At 38.9% G+C, this 25,644-nt stretch overlaps 1 protein-coding gene across 6 annotated transcripts in view; it reads right to left on the reverse strand.

Annotated features, from left to right (window-relative positions):
* The window catches only part of Esrrg (estrogen related receptor gamma), a 635,772-nt gene that overhangs the window by 240,770 nt on the left and 369,358 nt on the right, over nt 1–25,644 (reverse strand). Inside the window, exon 1 of one of the 6 annotated variants that reach the window (XM_008834808.2) lies at nt 16,401–16,602. The exons of the other annotated variants lie outside the window; for them this stretch is intronic. Within the exon in view, the coding sequence (XP_008833030.1) occupies nt 16,401–16,456 (56 nt within the window). The 5' untranslated portion in view covers nt 16,457–16,602. Of the gene's footprint in view, nt 1–16,400; nt 16,603–25,644 lie in introns of those variants that run through there. 6 annotated transcript variants of the gene reach the window in all.

A 25,644-nucleotide genomic window follows, 5' to 3' on the forward strand; every position in this document is an offset into this window, starting at 1 on the left:
AGAGAAATTCTTCAAAGCTGTCAAAAGAGGGGTAAACCCCCCTTTTCCTGGAGGAGCCTGGGGAGACATGTGATGGGGTTAGAGGCAGAACTCAGTGGTGGGGGACTTGCCTAGCATGCGTGAGGCCCCGAGATTTGAGCCCTAGCACAGGAAAATATCACAGCAAGAGGGAAGAGCAGATTTGAGCTCCAACACTCCAAACCAGTAAGCCCTTTTTAGATCTGTGTCCACTTCCTTCTAAGGACATCAGCTTGAAAACAGAAAAGTTAGAGCTGCTGAGCAGCTTTTTTAATTTGCTTAAGTCCTCTGCAAAAATAATACAACCGAAAATCCTTACATGTATTGTCTTAAAGCTTACCAGCATTTAAACTAGACTTATGTATTTAAAAATCATCCTTTAACGTGTGCTCTATGTCCTTGTGATCATTCTATAGTTTTATCATCTGTTTGAAGGTCTCCATGATTAGGACTGTGACCTTTAATCAGTTAAAAAATTGCAAAGGAATTTAACACTCTTTTTCGATGCAACATGAGAAGTTATATGTTATCAATTTGACATTAGAGAGTTGGGTATAAAAATACACTTCAAAAATCAATTTTAAACTGATTCCTCCTAAACCTGATTTCATCAGCTATCAATAAGCTATGAGCCCCCAACCAATTCATATTCCTTACAGGGCCACTTAAAATCCTAAACAGGGGACTGGAGAGATGGCTCAGTGGTTTGAGAACACCAGCTGTTCTTACAGAAGACTCCCGCCACCCACATGGCAGATAACAACCTTCTAGAACTCCAGCTCCAGGGGATCTGATGCCCTCTTCTGACTTCCATGGGCATTGCATGACAGGTGCACTTACCCACATGCTGGAAATATACACATACACATAAAATAAACATAATAAAATAAAATCCTAAACAGAAAGGAATGGGTCTTTCTTGGGGAAAGAGACATTAGAATGAAAATGATAATAAACTAGTATTTTTTTTCTTGTCTTTTTCTTGGTTGTTTTTCCTTTATTATTATTATTTTTAATAACCGCATGATTAGAAGAAGCATTTCATTACAGCTTTAACATATTCTCTTGTCTTTTTCTTGGTTGTTTTTCCTTTATTATTATTTTTTTTAATAGCCACATGATTAGAAGAAGCATTTCATTACAGCTTTAACATATTCAATAACAATTTCCAGAGCAAAGCTGCATCTCTTTCAAAAGTGGTTGTAAATTTTCAGGATCACAGTTGAATTAATACAGTTTTACAATATTGAACTCAGTATAAACCCTGTAAGACATAAAATTGAATGAGGTTTTAACCTTTAAAAAAGATCTCCATTTCATTTTAAAATATACTGTTTCCTACAGAAAAACTCATTTTTAAACTACTAACACTTAGGTGTTTGCACATGCGTCTCTAATCTCTATGTATCTGATTATTACTAGTCACAGTTGGTTACATTCGGATCCTTGGCACATGAGTATGGATAAAAAGCCATCAGGTAGATTTCAATGGTAATGTTTATCACCTCTATTAATCAATATGAAGCAAATTTTTATGCTTCTTCCACAAATATAACTCATTTTTTATTTGAATTTTGTGTGTGTGTGTGTATATCATACAGAACATCCCAAAACAATCTTATTCATCTATATACCCACTTCCCAAATGGCACCCTCCCATAGCCCCCCTCCCCCGGGGCCCATATACTCTGTCATCCCTGTTATTGTCCACTGTGCTGTCAGTACCCCCAGCTGCTCTCCAGTGCTTGTCCAACCACTGAATCTAGTGAGCCTGTCTAGAGTTCCTTGTTTTAGGAATATCAGCCCTTCCTCATCTAGCAGCAATCAGTTGCCAATATTCCTTCAGATAAGATTGGGGTCTGCTGTTCATTTTCCCACTTCTATGCTGGGTTACTGTCTGGGAGTCTCTTGAGCTACCCTGGCCAACAACTCACAGGAAGGTATCTCCTGTCTGGTATTGTTTCTTTTTATGTAGCCTCAATTAGGGTCTCTCTAGTCACAGCCCACCTGGAAACCACAATGTGAACGAGGGTAGCCTCGATCTCACAGAGATCCACCTGCCACTGCCTCCTGAGGGCTGGGATTAAAGGCACATGCCACCATGCCCGGCATAAAGTAGTATTTTAAATAACAAGGGAGAAATTAAGCTGTAATTTTTTGCTGGGTGTAGTGGCACATGCTTTTAATCCCAGCACCTGGAAGGCAGAGGCAGCAGATCTCTTGAGAGTTTGAAGCCAGCTGGGCCTGGTTCACAATGTTTTGAGTTCCAGGCCAGCCAGGGGTATATAGTGAAACCTTGTTTCAAATGCATTAAAAATAAATAAAATATACTTTTTAGAATTTACATAGGTCAAATACTTTTAAAAGAAAATTAGTAGTGAAACTTAATGAGAAAAAAAACTTTTAAAAATTGAAAATAGTGAGTAAATAAGGGGAAAAAATGAAGGAATAAGTGAGTAATTATAATTTAAACCACAGACAGGAAAGCTAGTAAGCTAGTGTGCATTACCTAGAGGATCAGAAAGAGTGTGGTAATTAAATATTTGATCTTTAGTATTTGAAAAGTATTTTTAATGAAGGTATGATATTCTTGAACAATGCAATCTTATAAATATCTATATTTGAACATATTTTAGCTTCTCATAATTCCATCATTACCATACATGTAGAAAAATACACATTTGCCTATGTTAAGGGTTTGTGTGTCCATGTCCAGTCTATACCCATGTGCATGTATACATACAATTTCTCCAACTATTTCTGTTTCCTTATTTCAGATGTTTCACTGAAAGAGACCAAGTGCCAAAGTTTTAAATACAAATTAGTGCCAATTTCACAACCAAGGAAACAGTTATCCAAATGTCAGTCTAATATGCAGTGTATACTAGATTTAGTGTAAGAGAAATATATTTATGCTACCTTTCTCTTTTCTAAACAAAGTACTGAGCATATCACTCAAATGCCATAAATTCACTGCAATGCCCGATTTGCCGAACTCATGCAGGACCCTGTATGATGGTTCCATGAGCTTTCTTGTTCATAAGTAGGTAGTGATGATCTTTTAATAATTAGAGTGGGTATTGAATTTCTAATTCAATTACTATTCCTTTTAGGTATTCGTGGCTTACCTGCTTCTGTAAAAATATGAAGTCACCTAATTAAACATAAAACAAAATAATTATCAATAGAAATTTTTAAAAATGGGAAACACAACATACCAGATGACTATCAGTCAGCTTTTAATTTGGAAGCAAGGACAATATTCTGGCAATACTAACCTGTAATGCTGGCTCAAGTTTTTAAACAATTTTTCTTTTCTCTTATACCACCTTTGGGGGGAGGACGACAAAAAACTAAGATACTCCCTAAGCTTTGAGTTTTCAGTGTCAAAAATGAGAGAGCAAAGGATTTCACGTCCCTTCTTGCCCTTTCTGGCTGTAAGCAGAGCCATCTACATAACCCACTGAACACTGTTGGGTAAACAAGGAGTGCCCAGGTCTCCAGTGGTCCTGTCTTCCATTCCTGCCTGTCCTTTTCAAAGCAAGGCAGGGGTTCTGTTTTTAGTACACACTTTGGTTCAGTGTTAATCCTGTTTTATGTTGTTCACACCTGCTGCTGACTGGCAGCCTGCTGATGGGCTGGGCTCATGCTGCTTGGGAGAAATCTGGCTCATTCCTGCTCAGGGGAAACTGGACAAAAGCGACCATCTAGGGTTGGAAACAAAGCCCTAGAACAGATCCCACGAAACCATCTTTCTCTGTTGCAAATCGGGGTCCAATATCTCAAGTTTGCCACCCACAAAATAAAAGTAGAGTCAACTGATATTTTTCCACAGAAGTGAAGTCTACTGGGATGTTTATGTTCTTGAGTTCTTTGGCTAAAACTGATGCAAATGTAGCAAAAAAGCAAAAATTTTTTTAAATTACAAAGACACTCACTCCACTCAGGTGTAAAGTAACATACCATCCATGGCATGTGCCATTACCAGAAGAATCTGTACTTGAAATTATTTTAAATAATCCATGGCTAGTCTCTGTAGTGCGCACAGAACATGTATAGACATAGGCTGTCATAGGTGACCACAGTGTGGCCAGAACGGTGATATCTATGTGCTAAGGCCCAACACTGAGTGTACCCAACAAGGGAAACGACTTCTTTCTTGATGGCAATGATAAACTGAATCCACGGCACAGACATGGGGGAAAGCACTGTGGAGGGGAAACTGAGACTGAGTCGTCAGGACCAGGCAAAGGCATCACTCAATCAAGGTCTGGGGAACAGGGAGAAAGCTGCTATGGGCTTACCCAGAGTCACAAACCTCACCCAGTTCTGATGTAACCCCATCAGAACCTCTTGGCACCTCTCTACTGCCTGCAGGTGGGTGTAGAGAGCCCCTGCCTTCCAGCACAGGGCAGCCCTGACAGTGGCCCCCACCTGGGAGGTCAGATGGTGGTCCTGGGGTCACTTTATGATGTTTTTTGACAGCTCCAGACAGCTCCCAAAGGCCCTTTGCTGACTGCTATGCCGATACAGCGGCTCAGGCTTCACAGATGTGCACACGTTTAATGGAGCACAGGTTTAATTCTTCTCTGGGGGAGTAGGGAATGCACTAAGCAGCATGCTAAGGTGCTCAGAATGAAAGAACAGAACGTGAGGAAGAAAATATTTGAGGCACTGGCAGCTCTCCTCAGTCTCCTTTGAAACTATGAACCCTGTGCTCCTTCAGGAGGTGACTTCTGCTGCTGCTGAGCTGTGTGTGTGTGTGTGTGTGTGTGTGTGTGTGTGTGCATGCGTGTGATCTGTCAGATTAAAGTGTACATGGGTTCTCTCTGCAGTATGTACCAAGTACCATACTTGGCAACACTCTCATGGCACTGAAGAAAAATATGCAGTGGCTAAAAATGATATTACAATAGACTCAACAGTGTAGAGGGCAGGATTAATGTATTTCCCATAATCTGATGTGACCCATCACAGAATAGGAACCAGGTGTCATTTCCAATTTGATTATGGAATAGGAATGGTATAGAAATAAATCCAATTATTGGGCAGGATCACACAAATTTGCTGATATTTGACTATTATTTTGACCTACATAAAGCAACTTCATATGGTTCAACCTAATATAATTAGAATCCCTGCTTTCATGCCAATGAAAAAAGAAAACAAACCCTGATTTTTTTCAAAGTAACTTCATTATTTGAAACTTTTGTAAGTTTTTAACCTAGAAAGCACTCACCTTTTCAGGGTTAGCTTTTATGTTTCCATATTAAAAAGATAGCAATTAGGTAAGTATATATTAATATTTGGAACTGTACTGGAGGTGTAGCTCAGTGGTAGAACATTTGCCTCGCCCATAGTTGGCTCTGGGTTCAATCCATACCACCACAAAGAAAATAAGACAGAAAGTCTTCAGTCTACTAAGACCTTGAGTACACGGGCCTAAGCAGTCAGAATGTCATTTGCATCAATTTCATAAGTAAGAGCATTCATTCACACATTCAGTGGGGTGATGGCTATAATGCTCACATTCTTGGGAGACAACTCAGGACTACCATCTAACAGAAATGCCAAAGCTATACAGCATGGGTTCAGACTACAGAAGGATGGACGATGATAGAAAAATCTCCTCCTTGAGGGCCTTCACTAAAGGAAATGAAACACGGGATATATATATTTCCCCCTAATGACTTTGTAAGTTTGCCCAGGACAGAAAGACTTCAAGGATCTGGAAGTCCTAACATCTCATAGATCAAAGGCTACTTAGCATGCCACGTGTAGTGCTGGAGCAGTGAGCAGCACCCTCAGATAAGGAAAATGCCACAGCTGTGCTTGATCAAGGTACCCTACCTGCAGCTGCCTTCCAGGGCCGCTCCTGAGCGCGCTCACCTGTGAGGAAAGCTACGCCCACCTTATTTTGATCGCAATGCTTTCCTCAGGCAGGAATTTTTATTTCATTTTGAATCTTAAAACCATTCCATTTCCAGCGATGCATTTTTATGTTTACAATTGACATCTTCATAAAAGAATGCAATCTTTGAGCAATAGCTCAAAAGCATGAAGGTTGCCTGCAGGAAGTGCTTAAATTATTTTACACCCAAATGGAGCCCAGTTGTTTTTAGTTAAAATTTAATAAACCTTAAACTGATGACCTTTCTTCCACAGAAAGGCCCCCGAGTTGCAAAAAGAAAAAAAAAAAAAAAACCCGAACTTTCCAGTGAAATATATTTTAAGGAACTGATGCTGAACAAAGGGCTATTTAAAGCTGAACGCTTTGTCAATTTATCAGCTTGTGAACACACTGTCCCTCAGTCCCCTACTGCTGCGGGTGGACCGAATGGTGGTGCCTTGCTTAATCGAAGACTATTGATTCAAGTGTGTCACAGTGATCTCATTGAGAGTAATCAATAGTAATCCAAAATCAATCAATCTGCTCTTGCACTACCATTTATCAAATCTGAATGCACCAAATTATTTGTAGGTGTCAAATTACAAAGACAAGAAAATGGTACAATTGGGAAAGTTAATGGTTTATATTGAATAACAAAACCAATATTTTTTTTGGTAGAGACAGCTCTTTAAAATGGACTATTACTTAGACAGATACATTTATCTTTTCATTAAAGCATCCTAAATTTGTATTTAACCTATTTCCACTTTTTTGTTTTGTTTTAACATTAGCTTGCTGGTTCAGCATAATGAGACATGCACTTGCTGAGCCCCAAACTTAACTAGCCACTGCACACCAGCATTTGATAAGTCTGATAAGGTAAAGTTTCAAATGCCTGTCAGTCATCTTCTAGAAAAACAAGGAGACTCGACTGACATCGAACATAACTGCATCTCGTAATATCAGAAACGGTGTTTAATAGAGCTGGTGCGGGAAAGGCAACGTTAATTTCTCCAGAGAACACAGAGCATAGATGTACCTGCTTATCAAAGATGCTGCCATCGATGCTGAAGGCTCCTTTACCAACACATTCCCTTGTAATTTAGTCAAGGTAATAAATCCTTCTATTCATTAGTGAACACTCAAAAGCACCCGTCCTTATTTAACTTGAATGAAAAAAAAAAAAAAAAGGCTCACAGTGTCTAAAACATTTACTTTCACTAATGTAAAAACGTTGGCATTTTACTTTACTCTGATAAGCTGGTGCCAGTGGAAGTGATTATTCCTTATTCAAAGCCTATCAGCATTTGGAAAAGCTCTCTCAACCTTATCATGCGTATGAGCAGCACAGTTACTGAAAACAGTTTGTCCTGCTCCTCTCTTTCTGCTAAGCTATCTGATAAAGCCCCGGCTAACGAACTATTTACACACAATCAAACCGAAGTTGCATCTTCCACTACATGAGCCAGTTTCCCGTTTGCCGTAAGTTTTTCTGCTGTGACATTAAACTTGGCAAAAATGTCAGCAGCTGAATATCCCGAACTGACAACAATCAGGAAAACACCATAAAAGCAGTCAAGTAGAATGCACAACAAACAGAGACAAAAGAAGAAACAAATGGACAAAGTTGAAGGCGATCTCTTTGGAATTCATTGGAAAGTAAAGAGCACTGGACCAATAAATGGATGACTTTGCACCTTCCACCAAAGTACTTGGTCCTTAGCAAAACAAATGAACAGAAATAGAGACTTTAAAAAGGAATGGATTTGTCAAGAATGGAGACAGGAAAGTATTCAGAGAACTGTATGACGACTAACAGGCATCCCCACCCCCACCCCCACCCCATCATGGAGGTAAAAGGTTCTTCAAGGCAAAATAAGACAACACACATCAAGATTGACTTACCCCAGAAGTTGAAGACAAGAGAGAAATCAAGGCTGTCACATAGGGTGACCACATCTCAGGACAGATTTTCCAATCATTAAAACCCTCATAAATGCTCTAGACATTAAAGTTTTGTTTGCTATAAGGAAATAAAGAAATAAATAAGTATAATTGGGGTGGCTTTTTTTAAACTCTCTTGTAATTTTGTCTTATTCTTCAGGCTTAACTACATCTTTCCACTCTAGTGTATGTGTAAAGAGGTGTGCAAAAACTCATCCCACAGATGGATGTGAATAGAGATGGTACCCTCCACTCCCATCCATTAGGAAGTACTTGTACAAGTTCATGGTCCACAGGAACCAGGAGGACACCTGGCTTATCAGTAGGACTTCAGAGCATCAAAGACAACAAGACCACAAAGGAATCAGAAATATATGTGAACACCTGGGTCACAAGATATTCCTGAGCCTAGGAAAGATTTCTGTGCCTGAGTTTGTGTGAAGAAAATCTCCATGTGTGTCTCACTTCCCTTGGCCGACTGGCTAAGAAAGAACAGAAAAGGACAGCCACATGCTCCCACCTGGAGCCAAATCCTGATGCTGTCTAGACTCCAAAAGCACATGAGCCTCCTTTTAGATGTGTAGACCAATGGGAGGAATTTCCAAGCATTCAGCTCAGTACCATTTGTCTGGCAGTAGCCTCCCCATCTGTGACTGATGAGGCAGGTGTCAGTCAAGTCTAGAAATAAAAGGGATGCTTCTGTCATTTCACAGGGTCTAGGACCAACTGCATGCAGTCTCCTTCTCCTGGGAAAAAGGCGTGACTCTCACTGCACAGGTACACCCTTCCCTTTCTCTGCAGGTCACAGGCTGTGGGTCCTTCCCAAACCCTGGGATCTGTTTTGACAGATTAATGACTTAAAACAAAGCATCTTCAGAATATTTTTCCATTTGAGGGAAAATGAATACCATTTAACACAGTCATCTTTGGGTTTTGGTGAAGTTGATGTACTACAGGGATTTGGAATCACAGAGAGCAAAGGGCAGTCCATTGAACAAATTCACATTTGAATTTTTCTCTCAAATAAGCACCTTAGCCTCTAACATTTTTTTGACATGATCTTCTACTTTTGTTCATTCTGTATATAATTTGATGTGCTTCTTCAATTTTTTCTAAGCAAAGAAGACCCCTATAAAAATTGTTGCCTATTGACTGTCTTGAAAAGTATATCTTTTGAAACATTTTAATTCACACTGTATCAAAGAAAAAATAAATATATATTTATTGAACAACCCCTTTGCTTAAATTCTCAAAAGCCACTTTAAAAAAATGAGCAAAATCTTTGTGGGCTATCAGTTGTCAAGATCTTAATAAATAAATAAATAAATAAATAAATAAATAAATAAATGTAGATTCAGCATGCTTCTGCCTATTTTCTGTGCATAAATTCTTTATTAAATCAAACATTTTTGTGCATCTTGAATACGCCATATAAAGAGGACTATGAAATGCTGATTTTTTTTTAACTTTTCCAGAAAATGTTTGCAAAGCAAAACAAAGAGAAATGTCTCCGTCTCTGTTAAAAGTGTGCTTTCCAAGTTCCGATTCTTACTACTTCAATTTTTTGTTTCACAAATAAGAGTACCTGAGGTTGACCTGAGTTGAACAGCATTCACTAATGCCCATGAGATCTGTATACCTACACTTAGTTTTAAAGGAGAGACTAGCAGCCTGGCTTACATTACCTAACCTTACCCAGCAGTCTCTGAAATCATATGAGGATGCGTTGGTAGCTTTCCCTTTACTTAGTATCATCCTAACCAACTGTTTGTAGAGAAGTGGCTGATGAAGCGAAGTCAAATTGACACGTCTGTGATGTGCCTGGCAGCCCTCGGTGTGCCCAATATTAATTTGTTTTCTTTGGCTAGGAACGTGCTGCCAATGTGTATTACACATAAGATGTACTTCCAATCACAGTGATGTCAAGTCTGCATGCGACTTTGTTTCACTGGAAGCCAAGGGAGAAGGCACAGAGGCATGTATATGACAAAAACTGCTTTACATAATTAAAATATGAATTCATATTTAGGTTCTTTTTATAGCATGTAACCTAGTCTTAAGTAGACTCCTGATGAGTTTGAACACTTTAGTATTTAATAGATTTTAAATGCCAAAGCCAATGTTTCCCTTTCCTATGCTGCCTAACAACTAGTGTCATATGCTATATATCTGTATTCAAATGCACACGTAGATATTTCCCAGTATATTGAAATGGACTTTGAAATAGCGAGAAGCCAATTTTTACATAACTGCCTTTCCTTTCACTGCTTTGCCTCAGTGAGTTACCTTCCAAATACCTAGTCATTGCCATAAATTAAAATGTTATACCCTTGAAGAAATTAAAATGTAAAAGCAAGTTTTCTCCAAACATTAAAAAATATCTTTCAGAAATCAAAAGAAGAAATGTATGTATGTCATACACATATATGTGATAGAGAAAAATCTAGATCCCTTCAATTCAGTAGTTTAGGATAATTGGTAAAATGCTAAAAATGAATATTGTCCAAAATCTGAGAAAAATAAATATCTGACACTTTTGGAAAGAAAATGTAGCAAGGGAAGATATGTTTGGCAAGAGAGTGGGAATTATTTTATTATCTGCGCTTTACTAGACCTTAGAAAGTATAAGTCTAATGTGAACTTGCAACAAAAAAGGCCAGGTAAGTCCTCTGTAAAACAGAAGGCTGCCCCTTACCACCTCAGATAGGAAAAGTGCTAACTCTGACCAGAAGTCTTGCTGTAAAGAAGCAATTAGAAGGAATTTTCCATACACAGTAGCTAGTGGGAATTTGGTAAATGCTATGCAAAATAATCCCCTCGTGATTTAGGGGAGAGGATGGATGAAGACACGAATTGGAAGAATTAAAAAACAATTAAATACATGTTTCCTTTCAAAGCTCAGATGATCATGGAATTCTAAACTTACCTAATAGAATAAAAGTAAATAAACAAAACCTCGGATGAATTTTACAAATATAGAATACTTACTAATTTTATCAGTTTTCTTATAGCAAAGAAAGATCACATGACATGTCTTCTGAATGTACATAAATGAAATTCACATTTTTACATTTGTTTGAAAGCTGTCATACTTTGCATTGAGATATATTTGTCAGGCCCAATTCTACGAGAATAGATGTAGCCAGGAGCTGTTTCAAAATACTTCTTCTGGGTTAGGACCCAACCCATTAAATTATGCATTTAATATCAGCAGTTTATTTCTTATTTTATAAATTATTTATGGTTACTAGATAGTGAATACATGAGTGAAAATAATCTTACAAAATTAAAATCAGACATAAATGTACATTCTAGGTACCTGTTCACCTGTCTGATATACAGTAACTAAATCAGTTCAGGTTTAAATTGGACCTGGTAAATACCTAAAATATTAATTCCAGGTTAAAACCATACATGACAAATTTAATTAACAACTAACTGCTTAGAAAAACATGTGAGACTTACTTTATTATGCATATGATCATAAATGAGGTTAACCACATATCTATATTCTCTGTATCTCCCGACACATGTGTATTTCACATGCAGTTATAGGCACACAAACACACTGGTGTATGGCTTAAAGCACCAAATGTGCATCTATTTATTTATTAATTTATTGATAATGGCATTTATTTATTAATAATGGCATTGATAATGTCTATTCATATAGACATGGCCATAGGAATAATAATCAATGGCAAAAAAAATGCAAGATGCAGTAAGAATGCCAAGCCGTAGCGGTGCCTGGTGTCACGACTGCACTATCAAATGCACACACAAGTGTGACAGGAGAGAGGCTGAATATTTCACTGTCAGAGAACGGAGAAGCTCAATTCATTTCTATATCATGTGTTTAGGACAATGACAATTTAATACAATGCCAGTGGATATAAAAGAGATAAAAACTCAACAAACTGGTCCAACATAATCAACGATTTTCTCCAGAGAGCTGATTCGGGCCGGAGCGTGTATGCACTTAGAACATCCAGACGGTATTGTTTCTTGCTTCCATGAATTTGCTCAGAAGCTAGATTCTAAGCGCAGCTTGTGTGCTGCCATGACTTGAAAGTTCTAGTGTCATGTCTCAAATGCTCTGTTCTTCTTTCTAAATGCTCTAAGGGCAAATCTAAAAAGTTTATTTGAAATTAATTGGTTTCATCAAAATCACTGCTATAGATGGTCACTTGTATGCAGAGTAGCCAGAAGCATGCCTTTTAATCTAATCTATGAGATAATATAAAGGAAAAATCTTCCATGCTCAACATGACTTTGCAAGTAAAACAAAGAAATGTTTTGTTTAATCACTAGACCAAAACCAATGTTGAGGAATTTTTTACAAGTGATGCAGACTTGAGATTTGGGCATTGTGCCTACTGTCCAAAAAAACCCATCTCTTCTTTGTCTGTAATTCTGGCAGGAGTGAGGCATTGTGAAAGTATTGTTAAACAGAATCATAGAGAAGTTAGCCTCCCTCTTTGATGAATAGCGCCAGGTATCGAAAATTAATTGCAAAAGTATGGCCCAGTTAATGAGATGGCCCCTTATCTTTTCTCAGCACAGAAAGCACAAGTATTTTTCTGCTGGCTCAATATTTTATAAAATGCCTAATGTGTTATTAACTAAAGACCCGATTGAAAGACCTCAAAGACATATATGACCATAAATTCTAAGATCTGGAATATTTGAAGTTGAAAAGTAGTTTCCTGCATCATATCATTTTTAAGCTTTAAATTCCTCTCTCTCTCTCTCTCTCTCTAACTTTAAAAAGAATAACAACAACAAAAATCTTTCCTACTCATAGCATTTTTTCAAAGGTGAATTATAATACCATTCTTCAGGAGGTAGCCAATATATATAACAGGCCAGATTAAATCAAAGAAACATATCAAAAGGCTGGCAATGCAGATTATATTTTTAAAAGGAACAATGCTACTTTATGGGGGGAAATACTACAAAAATGATCATCCATGCAAGAGAATTAATACATATCCACAAGTAATTAAGCTAGGTAATAGCATAGCTTAATTACTGCTGCAACACACTAGACTCAGTAAATACAGCGGCAGAGCCATAAACACATTAAGATAAGAAACCATCACTGTATGAAGAAGAGTCAGCACCATCGCCCTTGCTATATGGGAAGCCGTTTGGCAGCTCTTTCAGTAAAAGAGGCTATTTAAATTCACTACCAAATATACAGAGGGTAATACACACATACTCTAACACAAAGGCTAGAGAAGCACAGTACCTGTCACTACCCCATTCAACACGTATTCCATTAACTCAGGGACACTTCTCTTTAAAATTTCTTCCTACTTCAAGAAGAAAAACAAAATCATAGGTTACATAATACCTGCCACCTGGCATTTCTGCTTATACAGTTTAGGACACACACCATGCTAATTTAGTTCTTAGAAAAACAGAATTGTTCTGTTCGCTTTTGTGTGATGGGCAAGGTTACGGTATCTACAGTTGAAGAACGCTTGCCTCCTAATTGCTGCTACCTGTCATGTCTAGTAATTTGCCAAAAAAATCGTCCCCAGACCCCACCTACAGCTCCTACCTATACAGCACAGGTGTTTTCAATAGACGTACAAAGAAGAAACATGGAGAAAAGTAACATGAATTCCAAGTCTGGAGTTTCTTTCTCAGAAAAAAATAAACTTAAAGCATCCTTCCCTAGTTCTTAAATAATACCATATCCGAAGGACCTTAAGCAGGCTCCTATCTTTCCTGAAAAATTAGCTCCCAAGTTAGGGAGCTAATTTAGGCTTTTGCTCTTGTTTTCCTGTTTTTCTTCCTCGTGTTTGCCGGTGATAGTATCATCTGGGGAGAGGTTTATTTCAATTCAGTTTAGCTTTGAATAAGAGATGCAGTAGAGGGAAAAATAAAAATCAAACCCTGAAGCAAACAGATGAAACCACACAAATAAAACTTGCATAGCTCTGAGCAGGGATCTTTTTTTTAAAACAAAACAAAACAAAACAAAAAAAACCCCACAAAACTGTTAAATGTTCAATGTCTGGATTTCAGTGATCAACTGAAATTTACTACATGGTCCTCTCCTCTCCTTGTCTGTTTTGTAGGGATTCAATAGCCTTCCCTTCTTCCAACAGCTGTGACAACTGTTAAAACAGTCAGTAAAATTAAGTCCGCTCTATAATCCTGTAGTCAATGTTACATTTTAATCAGAGGTTGAAAAGGATTCGTGTGACGAGTGCACTCATTTAGAATGATTACACTGACACACATGTCAAAATGGGCAGATACATTATTTTCATCTATTTATGCTATCAGCTATTACTGCTATTAAGTGTGAAATAAGCTTTCAAGTAGTACGTCCTTTAATGTGCTGGCTCCTTTCTTAAAATTATATATATAAATATATATATATTTAAAGGTTAAATTTTTAAGCTCCTTTAATGGTGGTCAATAAATTGCATGAATCTTTTTAATAGCCTTCTAAGCAGAAATCGTCCAATATTTTCCTTGGAAACTGCATAACTCTGGTTTCATTTCTGTGTATGCTCACATGTGATGGGGTTTAACCCAGCACAATTACTATGAATATTAATGGCATGTATAAATTCTGTGGTTTATTAATTGAGACAGAGAGGCAGATGCGTTGCTCAGCCCTGGATCTTTCGTCTGTCCAGTGAACCACGTAAACATCTCAACTGCACACACACAATAAATCTGTATTTTTTTAAAGAGGATTTTTAATTGAGCCAAAACAGAATGCTTAGTTTGAATCTTGCGCCAAAGCCGAAGGGACATGTGCCCTGGTTTCATTTAAATACATCTGCTCTAAGAGGCTTATCTAAACTAATTATTTAAATTAGCTATAAGAAGTTAAATTGAAGGAAACTACTTTTTCCAGGAACCCTCCAGGGGGACATATTTAAAGTTTGCTTTGCTTATTTTTTACAAGGCAAAGTTCAGAATCTGGGTGAGTTCCAGTAAAGCAATTGTCCCTGACAGGAAGACATTTCCAGTTCTTCCATCTACAGCCCAGGTGCACAACCCTTCGCACTGTACTTGAGCAGGCAGTCTTACCTTTGTTTATGTTTCATTTTTATTCTTGAGCATTTTAAGGTTGGCTCTTCCCTTGAGTGCTTCAAATGGACGCAAACACAGCCTCATGTTTCAGCTCCTACTACATCCATGTCTTGGCTAATAGTTCCTGTGTGATTGTGGCTGTGGATGTGTCGGTGTGCGTGTGTGTGTGTGTGTGTGTGTGTGTGTGTGTGTGTGTACTCTCTCTCTCCACACACTCACACACACACACACACACACACACACACACACACAGAGGAACAGCCAGAGACTTCAGCCACTTCACATTCTCACTTAATTACAATGCAAAGCAATAGGTAGTCACTAAGGACAGCTAGTGGGCATCTACCACGAACGCGCTGCCTCATCTCCCAGACTTTTCTACTTTCTTCACAATCCAGCAAGAGAAGGGTTTGCCAAGAGCATGCTTTTCAGAATCATAACAGTTGGTATTACTGTAATGCGAAAGCAATCCAACTGACTCAACAGAAAACGAGAGAGCCTATGACAGCTTGTGATGTACTAATATTTTATCTTAACAGTGGACTGAAATTAAGTTTACGACCTATTCATTTACACAAGAATGCCCAATTTACTTCCCATACCCCCCACCCATCCACTTCCCCTGGACCTTAGTGCTCTCTCTCTCTCTTTCTCTCTCTCTCTCTATATATACATATATATATATATATATGCAATTCCTATGGACAGGAAGCTATTCATGAATAAGAATGAACTGCATTTAAAGAACGAAAATACTTTTTAAATATTTTTCTGGACACAATACATAAAATAAATCCAAGGCCTGAACATTATCTATATAAGGGAAGTTTTTTAAAAAAACTACTTCTTCTTCTTCTTTAGTCCCCCCCCCCCATTATAATGTGTGAAAATCTCATGTTACTTAATGGACTGATTTACCATTAAGTGCTGACTTAATGCTAACCACGCAAATACATTATCCTAGCTCTGAGCGGCACAGGGCTAGTTTCTAAACTGTTCTCTGAAGGAGAATTAATAAATGTACAATTTTGCCTTTAACTCTGCACAGTTAAGGAACGACAGGGAGTTGGAAATATCTGTCAAACTGAAAATACATAAGAGGCACTCCGTAGTATAAATCATTTTGAATATTGTATTTTAAAACATCTTTCCTTGGGAAAATGGGTCTGGGTAAAAGATGCATTTTAACAGTTCACTGAGCATTGGCGCCCAGCGCCTATTCTTAGCACCTGAATAAGAAGTGACTGTCACCCAGCTGCCTGAGAGGTAACATCGTAGTCAGAGGACAATTCTCCACTTACTGAATTAGGAGCTCACCCGCCACACAAAAGGCACCAGGCAGACACCAACAAGCACCCACGCACACCCAACACCCAGGGCACGACCTGGATCCGTCTGCAAGGACCCCTGGTCCAGGCTCCCGCACACACGCACCCCCCCCCACCCCCCAACGCCGAGTTGCAAAAGGCAAAGAAAAGGTACCTACTCTTCTTCGTAGTGCAGGGAAAAAGATTCAGGCAGGCAAAGTTCTACCGAATCCATGTGCGACCGGCAACCATTATTTGTGCACCCCAGCTATAAATCAAAGTTTCCTTGACACAGCACCGCGCAATTAACAGGAACGTTTTCCCGGTGACAGGCCCATAGGCACCGCCAGTTGGGACCAAGGCTCGCACACTCTCCTAATCAAGGACTTAAAGCCCCGATTGGAGCTTATTAATATGAAGTAGGGCTTTACATATGCAGTCCCACCGGCCCAGGCGCGCATCCGATTGGGGGGCCGCTGCCCAATCAGGAGGGAGGCGACGCCGGCTGCCTGCGCTGCGGCGGGCAGGTAGGCAGGGCGGCCAGCACCGGGCAGAGCTGCAGCCCGGCTGCAAGCCCGGCACCGACCCCCCGGCACCGACCGGCCGCTTGGCTCCCTTTTTTTTTTTTAATTCTCCCCCCTGGGAAGCTCAATAAACAAAAAGAACCAAACATAACTAACTTAACTCTCTCTGCACTGGAGAGATTTATATTTGGTGTTTTAGCCTCAGATCTGATTTTGCTTTTGCAAAGAAGAACTCGTGCCAATTCTGTAGATTTGGCCAAAGGACTCTGCGGACCGTAGAGAATGAGGTTTATCCTGTCTTGCTCTCTGTACTCATTAACCCAATGGAGGTAGCTACTGTTTATTTATTTGTTTGTTTGTTTATTTATTTATTATTTGTGTGTGTTGTACTTTCCCATCTGCTTCTGATCATACTCCCCTCCCCCATGTCCTGAAGCATTTTATTCTTAAATGAAATAAGACATTCTTTGAATTGGTTTCAGCCTGTGAACTGGCTGGATTGACGCCTCTGGGGTGGAAGGTAGTTTTACACAAGTACAGAGCAGGAAATAATGCATGGACACAGTTGGCTCTCTCTCTCTCTCTCTCTCTCTCTCTCTCTCTCTCTCTCTCACACACACACACACACACACACACACACACGGGGCACAACCTCTCAAAACAAAGATAAACAATTCAGGGTGAACTGATTGCTTCAGTTTCCAGGGTTGGGCGGGACAGGAGGGCTGGAGGACACATGCTGCCTCAAACCTATTTCAGTGCATTTTGACCAAATCAACACAGGGGTTTTTGTAGGAAAAACATGAAACCATGCATTGAAAATGTTCTCGATCATTCAATTGTTTCAATACAGGCTTCCAAATCAGGAGACATATATTAATATACATGATTTTACCCCAAACAGTCAACATTGATGTGAAACACAGTTTCTGCACAAAATGCGCCCTGCTTGCTTTAAATAATCCAGAAACATTTTGCAAACCATCACAGAGCCTGGTTACTACAAGAAGTACTTTCACAGACAGATGATAATACACAAAACTATGGCTACTGTCAAAAGTGTGGAAAATAAAAAGAATTTAAGAGGGAAACATTGCTTTTCCTCTTATAGTATAGGCTGTTTTTAATTCCCATGTAACAAAGGGTGTCCTTGGGTTCTATTTTAAACTACAAGATTTTTTATACTGGCAAATGTACATTGGAATAGATACCAGCTATTTAAGGCAAAGAGATATCTGCTGCCTTATGGAGGGTGGAAGACCCACAGTTTTGATGGAACGCAGCTCCATTGGTTACCAATCTCTTGCATCTGAAGTCTTACATGATAGAAATAGTATAATCCCCGTGATCAAAATAAACCAGTTCAGATATTCAGTGTGTGTTAAATTCACTAAATCAGAACTCAACTCTTTCAATCCTCTCAATTTTCTAGGTCTTTAAGAAACAAAACACTAAAATAGAACAGCCACATTAAAATTCAGAATATAAAAATGACAGGCATGATTTGAGTCCCCCCCACCCCCCAAAGTCATGTATTCAGCTATATCTAAGATAGGAGTTTGATTCTGTATGGTTTAAATGTACGTAAGTTTCCAGACCAGAACTCACATAGCAAAAAAGACAGTGCTTAAGAATACTGTACCAAAGCAGGTAGTAAAAGCTTAATTACCAGTAGCATTATGCTGCCTATATTGTTAAACTTGAACTCTGCAATTAAGATGTAAATTTGGTTGTGAGCGGTGAATTAAAAGAGGTCTGAGATGAAGAAAATCCAAGCATTCTGAAGACACCCAATTTAAAAAAAAACAAAAAACAGATTTGTCTATTCAGTCGAAAATGAGACGTGTAATCAGTTTACAATTAAAGAAATAAATAAGAAGACATTTTGCAAAAACTATGATTTTTTTATTCTAAAATGCAATCAAAGAAATGTGAAAATGCATACTGCATTATAAAGAAAAACATCTTCTGCTCATAAGATTGCTACCCTGATTTTTGACTACACTAAAATTCTCAAGGTAATTAATAGGTTTAAGATACCTTTATCTTAATAATCTTAGTACCTATTATATATGTATATATAATAGATATTAATTTCTCAACAAACACATTCCGTTTTTGTGCTTGTGCAGTGTCCTACACTGAATTCAGTTTCTTGGCAGACAGACCCTCACTATTACTCCTTTGGAAATGGCGCTTTAAAGATAAGATTTGTAGTCAGTTATTTACTGATGGGTCTGAAGTTGCCGCACGGCCTAGAAGTGATCTTTTAATTCCCAGAATTTTCTTATTTTCCTTTGGGTAACTTATTTGCCCTCACAAAAGACTGCTTTACTTTTCTGGTATATATTTTAAAATGTTTAGACTCATATTTATGCATTGATCTGTTTTCTGTGCCCACAAAGAAACACTTACAGGCATTCATAGATTTAGCTTCCTGATCTTTCCCTAACTGTATTTTACACTGGGTGGCCAGACATGTGCTAGGTGTGTGCGGCTAGATTTACACCCCCTCCTTGGATCAAAGTGTCACCTGCTTAAGCCAAAGACCCGAGATTCCACTTACAGTCTGGAATTCAGTGCAACCAATTTAAAATGTAAAATATTATCCACTGCACTGAAATTGTTAGATGGCTTGCAGAACATCATACAGACACACAGCTCAAAGTATCTCGAGAAGAGGAAGAGATGGATGGATAATCATGACTAATAAATATACCACCTGTAAAACTGAGTTAAACCTACAAGAGTCTCATCTACCAAAAGAAAATGGATGTGGGAAAAAATAGAAAGAGATAAAAGCTACAGTTAATTGGTGTACATGCTTCACAATCTTACCACAAGGAGTCTACCCAAATCAGAAAAAAAAACTGAACCAAACAAAACGACCCCTGAGCGCTGCTGCACAGAGAATATAAACAAATTAGTTGATATCTGCCCAGAGTACTTCCGCCCCAAGTTCTATGCACAGTTTCAGTTTCTTCTTTGTTAAACAACTTTCACAAATATCCAAACATCTTCAACTAACAGATAAGATAACTAAGCAGATAACAGATAACAGGTAAGATAACTAAGCAGAGGGCAGATTTCATTTCCAGTTGAAGAATAAAATAGTCACAAGCAAAACTCATGTGAAAATAAATGATAAATTCTTATAAATTGTATGTAGCAGAAAATTTATTGTATTTCATTCAGGACCATTTCTTAAAACATCCTAACAGTGACTTCTTAGATTGGTATTAGGAAATTTGGTATTGCTATCATATCCTGTTAGCAAAGATTTAGTCTTCATCTTCCTCCCTGAAAACCAACAGAATAAATCTTTATTAAGTATTTAAAACCTCTTGGCATGTTTGAAGATGTTCATTTTACATTGAACCTTTGTCATTTGTTAAATGTGTAAAAGCATCGCACACGTACATTTTCACATTGCCTTGTAATCTACATTTCTAGAATTTTTTCCTCAAGTCCATAAACCTTCAAAAAGTGGTTTAGCTTTAAGAGCCATTTTCCCTACTGTCTTAGATATATCATGTACAGTGTAATGTATTACGGCACAAAAACCAAACCAAGATTTTCAGAAACCAGTGTCTTTAAGTCTCAAAAGAAACCAATGACAAACATTCCTGAGTAAAAAATCTTAAGTAACAAGTAAGAAGACCCAGACGTCAGACTCCCTTCATTCAGCCCCCTCATGAGCTGTGTGGCCAGAGCAGCCCACTAGTCTATCTGTTCCCTGTTCTGTCATTTGCAGAATGGGATTTCTATTGTGCTATGAACCTGCTTAAGAGCACACCTTTGCCACCGAGAACATGCAGACCTCCAAGTCAGGATGACTGCTTTACATTACCACTGAACCTCCACCAATTCATCACACCTCATTTTCAGTTGCCTTTCATTTCGAGGGCACAGACTTTGATATTTAAATTGTTGTCTCCATTGGCAGGAAGCAATCATTTCTGCTGAAAGTGATCACTTTCACAGAAGCACTAATAAAAGCCTTTCCTTTTGACAAACCTCTTGTCCTATAAATCTAACTCATTCCCAAATTATGGAGTCCATATTAAAAAAAAAAAAAAAATGCCCATTCTCTGGAGAGCCAAGTGTCTCACTTCCATAACACACCAAACTCTTTCCTAGTGTTTCTGTAAAAGTGGAGGTTAGAAAAAAGATAGCCAGAGACAGAGAAACTACTAGAGGCATTTGGTTTCTGTTTTATTAATTCAGGATTATTTTGCTTTTTTTTTCAGGCTAATAACACACATAGTGAATTGTCAATGAAAACTTTAAATTATAAACTACAGTCACTCCGATGAGAAAACTGACTTTAGTTATGTTGTATTTTCAACACTCTAGCTCTGGTAAAATATCGAACGCACTTAGGGCATCCTTCAAGCTTTCTGTACACTGCATGGCATGCATTTATGGACTAATAGTTAACATTTTGAAATTATACACTAATAAATGAGCTGCAGTTACATTCCTTCCTGAATGTTAAGCACCATGAGCTAAACGCAGAAAACATTCAAGGTCAATGTCCCGTTTTTTAGACCTTTTCAGGCAGCTATAATATTATGATAATCAAGCTTAAAATATTCCTATAGAAAGAGTAAATTAGCCTTTTCACTTGAAAGATGATTATGATAAACAATAAACCTAAGAGAGGACAAAATCCCTATTTTTAAAAGCCATAAATTGTTGACTCAGTGATGTGTGTGATGGTGTTGTCCAAAATAAAGGGTGGCTTAAGTCAGAGGGAAGGAAGGGGGGAGGTGGAGGGAAAGGTGGGGGCAAGGTGGGGGGAACGTGCAACAAACAACAGATTTCTGAAAAAGCAATACACGGTTTGATGCCAGTAAAATGATCAAATTACCCACCTTAGTCACCCCATTAAACATTAAACATAAAGTACATTTCAGGCTAAATGTGTGTGCATATATATGTATATGTATGTATATGTATATATGTATATATATGTGCATGGAACATCAAAAAACACTGTTTTTTCCTTGATGATTATCAGTACAATTGGAAAGGTTTCAATTTTAAGTGCTTCTATTAACCCTTTTTGTTCAGATTTCAAAGGACTAGTGAGAGAGAGAGAGAGAGAGAGAGAGAGAGAGAGAGAGAGGGGGAAAATTTGATACACAAACAAGTTGGAAGAAGTTATGATACTGTTTTAAAGAATTTTAGAACTAGCTGGGCATGGTGGCACATACCTTTAATCCCAGCACTTGGGAGGCAGAAGCAGGCAGATCTCTGTGAGTTCGAGGCCAGCCTGTTCTACATAGTGAGTTCCAGGCCAGCTGGGGCAAATGGGGCAACAGATCCCTTCTCAAAAAGATAAAAAAAAAAATAAAAAATAAAAAAAAAAATTTAGAACCTAGCAGACTTCTAAAGATCTATTTTATAGATGAATATATCTGACACAAGTCTGCTTCCCTTAACCAGGACTAGTTAATTGGGAGAGTGTCTGTCATACCTGGCAGAAACCAGAGATTATAAAACCAAAGGCCACATAGGAAGGAGCCCTAGCCTGTTCTCAGGTAGGTCAAAGGCTCCAATTCTAAGTACCTGGGGAGAGGCTGTGAACTAGGGTCACTATATCCAGATAAGTTTCCATTTCCTTCTGGATCAAATAAGAATCAAGAAAAACATCTTGCTGAGCAGGGTGTGGTGTTGCATACCCTTAAGCCTAGTATTCAGGAGATGGGGGCAGATGGATCTCTGTGAGTTCGAGGCCAGCCTGGTCTACATAGTGAGTTCCAGGTCAGTTGGGGCTACTGGGAAACCCTGTCTCAAAAAGGCCAAAGAAAGAAAAAGTAAATAATATTGTAGAATTACTGTAGTAATTAAATAAGTTATAGACTCTAGAATCACCTGGGAGACAGGCCTCTGGACATGGGGTGGGGGTAATCTTGATTACCTCGGTTAAGGTAAGTTCTACCCACTGTGGGTGGCAGCATTTCCTGGCTGGGATATGGACATTTCAGGTGGAGAAAAGGAAGCAGCAGTCTGTACTCATCACTCTCCATTTCCTGATTGTGGACGTGACATGATCTGCTCCCTCAAGCCTGCTATTATCTCCCCACCATGATGGACTGCACCCTTGAACTGTGAGCCGGAGTAAACCAACCTTCCTTGCTTACGTTGCCTTTGTCAGGGTGTTTTATTACAGCAAGAAGAAAAGTAACTAATACAGCAAGGATTCCCCCAGTAATATCAGAAATAAGTCTTGCCTTGGGATGCTGTGACTTTCCTCCTCTGCTACCCCGTGCATACGGGCTTATTGTGATAAGTCAAAGCAGTAGACGTCTTTCCCCCTGGAGCTGCCAATGTGTCTGTTGAGCAGCACAGAGTTGGGAAAGTTAACAGATTCTGCTGGCTCTCCAAAGAATTAAGTCGCATATTGTCTCCCAAAAAGAAGGGGAGACCGAACTTGCTCTTACTGTTTCTTCTTCTTTTAAGACATCTCTTTCCTATTATCTATTGTAGCATTCAGTCAACAACGTCATTGATTTTTATGACTCGACTAGGTACCAGCTCATTAATGCAGCTTTCCAGATCAGACAGCCCAAGAACTCCATTTCTTCATAAGGCTTTGCTCTTGGTACACTGAATAGCCACTAATTTAACTCAGAGCAATAAATCTGGACAATGGGAAGTTATAGGTAGAGAACAGCCCTCGGGGTTATGAGTCCAACCAATTTACCTTACAGGTAAAGAAAACAAGGCTTAGGATAGTTTAGAGCCTCCTCCCAGGTTACACCCTGGCAGTAGCAAAGTCCTTTTTAGAAAAGACCACATCTCACCCCTTTCAGATGCTTGGATAGCAACAAGCTACTAATGGTAATCCCACATTTGTTGAAAACACACCAGCATATAGAAAGTGGGTGCACTGACATCAGAATGCTGTGAGGAAAACAGTCCTCCAAAGAGCTAGGAGACATTCAAATCCAGCGGAATACCACATGTATATCAAGTCATGTCTTAGTTTTCCGAAAAGCTAAGAAGTACTTTTTTAAGTTTCATCTTTAAGAAGGAAGTCATGGATTGCCATAACCTGTTTCTCTTTCCTCCAGCTGATATAAACAGATTTGGATAACCATTTTCTTTGGGAATTTAGTTTTTACAAAATGATTACTCTCTGTACTCCAACCTGAATCCAACTGTAATTTGAGGAGCTGGGTTTGATGGGATCCCCCAGCGCCAGTAATGGAACTCGAATATTTCTGCCAATATTTCAGGAACCAGAAGAATGTGCCCTATATGAACGAATGAATGGATTAATGAATGCAAGAATGAATGAGCTCATGACCAATATCTTGCTTCTGTCAATTATCACTTTGTTTAGCAAGACTGCCAAACGAGTGTGTAATAGCAGGGACTTTTAAAAGTAAAGTGATTCCATTTTAAGAAGAGAAATGAGGAAGGAGGATGGGAGAGAAAGATCAAAGAGAAGAAAGGATGTAAGCCACGGCCTGGGAGAGAGCACAGCACACGGAGGCGCTGAGTCCCTTCTGCTGGGGCCATTTACTGTGCGACGTAGAAGGCAGCAGCGGGGTGCGTTGCCTTCTTCCTCTTCGTTTTCTTTTTTCTTTTTTCCAAATATTCATATTGACTAAGTATTGGGAAATGAAAATGATTTAGTAAAAGTAAATAACTAAGCTGCTCCATCAGCATCAGTAACGACAACCCTTAGGGTACCATGGAAACATTCATTTAAAAGGACAGCAGATGCATTAAAAAAAAAAAAATGAGCTCAGTTATGTCTTGTAACCAAATTTTATTTTATATTTTATCAAAGCTTTGAAAGTGACTTTTGTGTGTCCTATAAAATTTGTGCACTAAGGATTCTAGGCACCAATCATTCTCTAAAGGTTTCCTTCCCAGGAAGAATGACACATAGCTCCCCTTTCTCTGAGGCACTGAGTAGCAGAGAACACAGAAACCTTCCAGAAGGAGGTGGGTGCCTGTTATTAGGAGAGAAAGACGGACGGGAGTTAATCAATCAGAAGAGAAGGCAAAGGTCTTGTCTCAGGCTGCCCTCTAGCTCCCTTCACCCCTTGCACACAGTCCTTTAACCAAGTCTTAGACGGGTGTTTTCTATACATGTGTTTATGTATGTGAATGCATGTGGGTGCACATGCAAGAATGTGCACGCTTGCATGTATGGAGGTTGGAGGACTACCTTGGGTGTTGCCAGCTCTGGCTTCCAAGCACACACCACCATGCCTGACTCTTTTACATGCAACGTGGGACTGGAACCTAGGTCCTCATGCTTGGACAGTAAGTACTTTATGGAATGAGCCGGAGTCCTGTATGTTTTATTTGGGGACTTCATCCCTAGATTGAGTGAATGAGTCCCTGACTAGAACACATCACATTAAGGAGAGCCAAATGGTTTTATAAGAAACCAAACTTTATGAGCTGGTGAGATGGCTCAGCAAGTAAAGGGGCCTTCTGCAAAGCCTGAGAGCCTGACTTAGATCCCGGGACCCACATGGTAGGACAAGGGAACTGCTCCTCGGACCTCAACACGTGTACCGTAGCACATATGTGCCCCCACACATTCATATACACAAATAGATAAATGTAATTAAAATTTTTAATTAAAAAAAGAAAACTATACTGGATGCAAGAAGCTAAAGCCAGGAATTCCTTTCCCATTCCTCTAGTAGATGAAACAACAGGGTGGCAGAGAGGGCAGGCTACGCACAGAAGAAGGCTCTGGAAAGGCCACTGTCCTCCCAACAATACCTCACAAACCTCCAGCTATTTGGAGCCTAAAGTTTATCCAATTAAAGTCTGCATTACCAAAAAGCAAATAACACAATTAACGACTCTATTTTTTTCCTTCAAGAGTTCAGTTACCACTTGAATTAGAAAGCTAAATAAA

The sequence above is a fragment of the Nannospalax galili genome, unplaced genomic scaffold (genome assembly GCF_000622305.1).
Source record: "Nannospalax galili isolate Female #2095 unplaced genomic scaffold, S.galili_v1.0 scaffold657, whole genome shotgun sequence".
NCBI lineage: Eukaryota > Metazoa > Chordata > Mammalia > Rodentia > Spalacidae > Nannospalax > Nannospalax galili.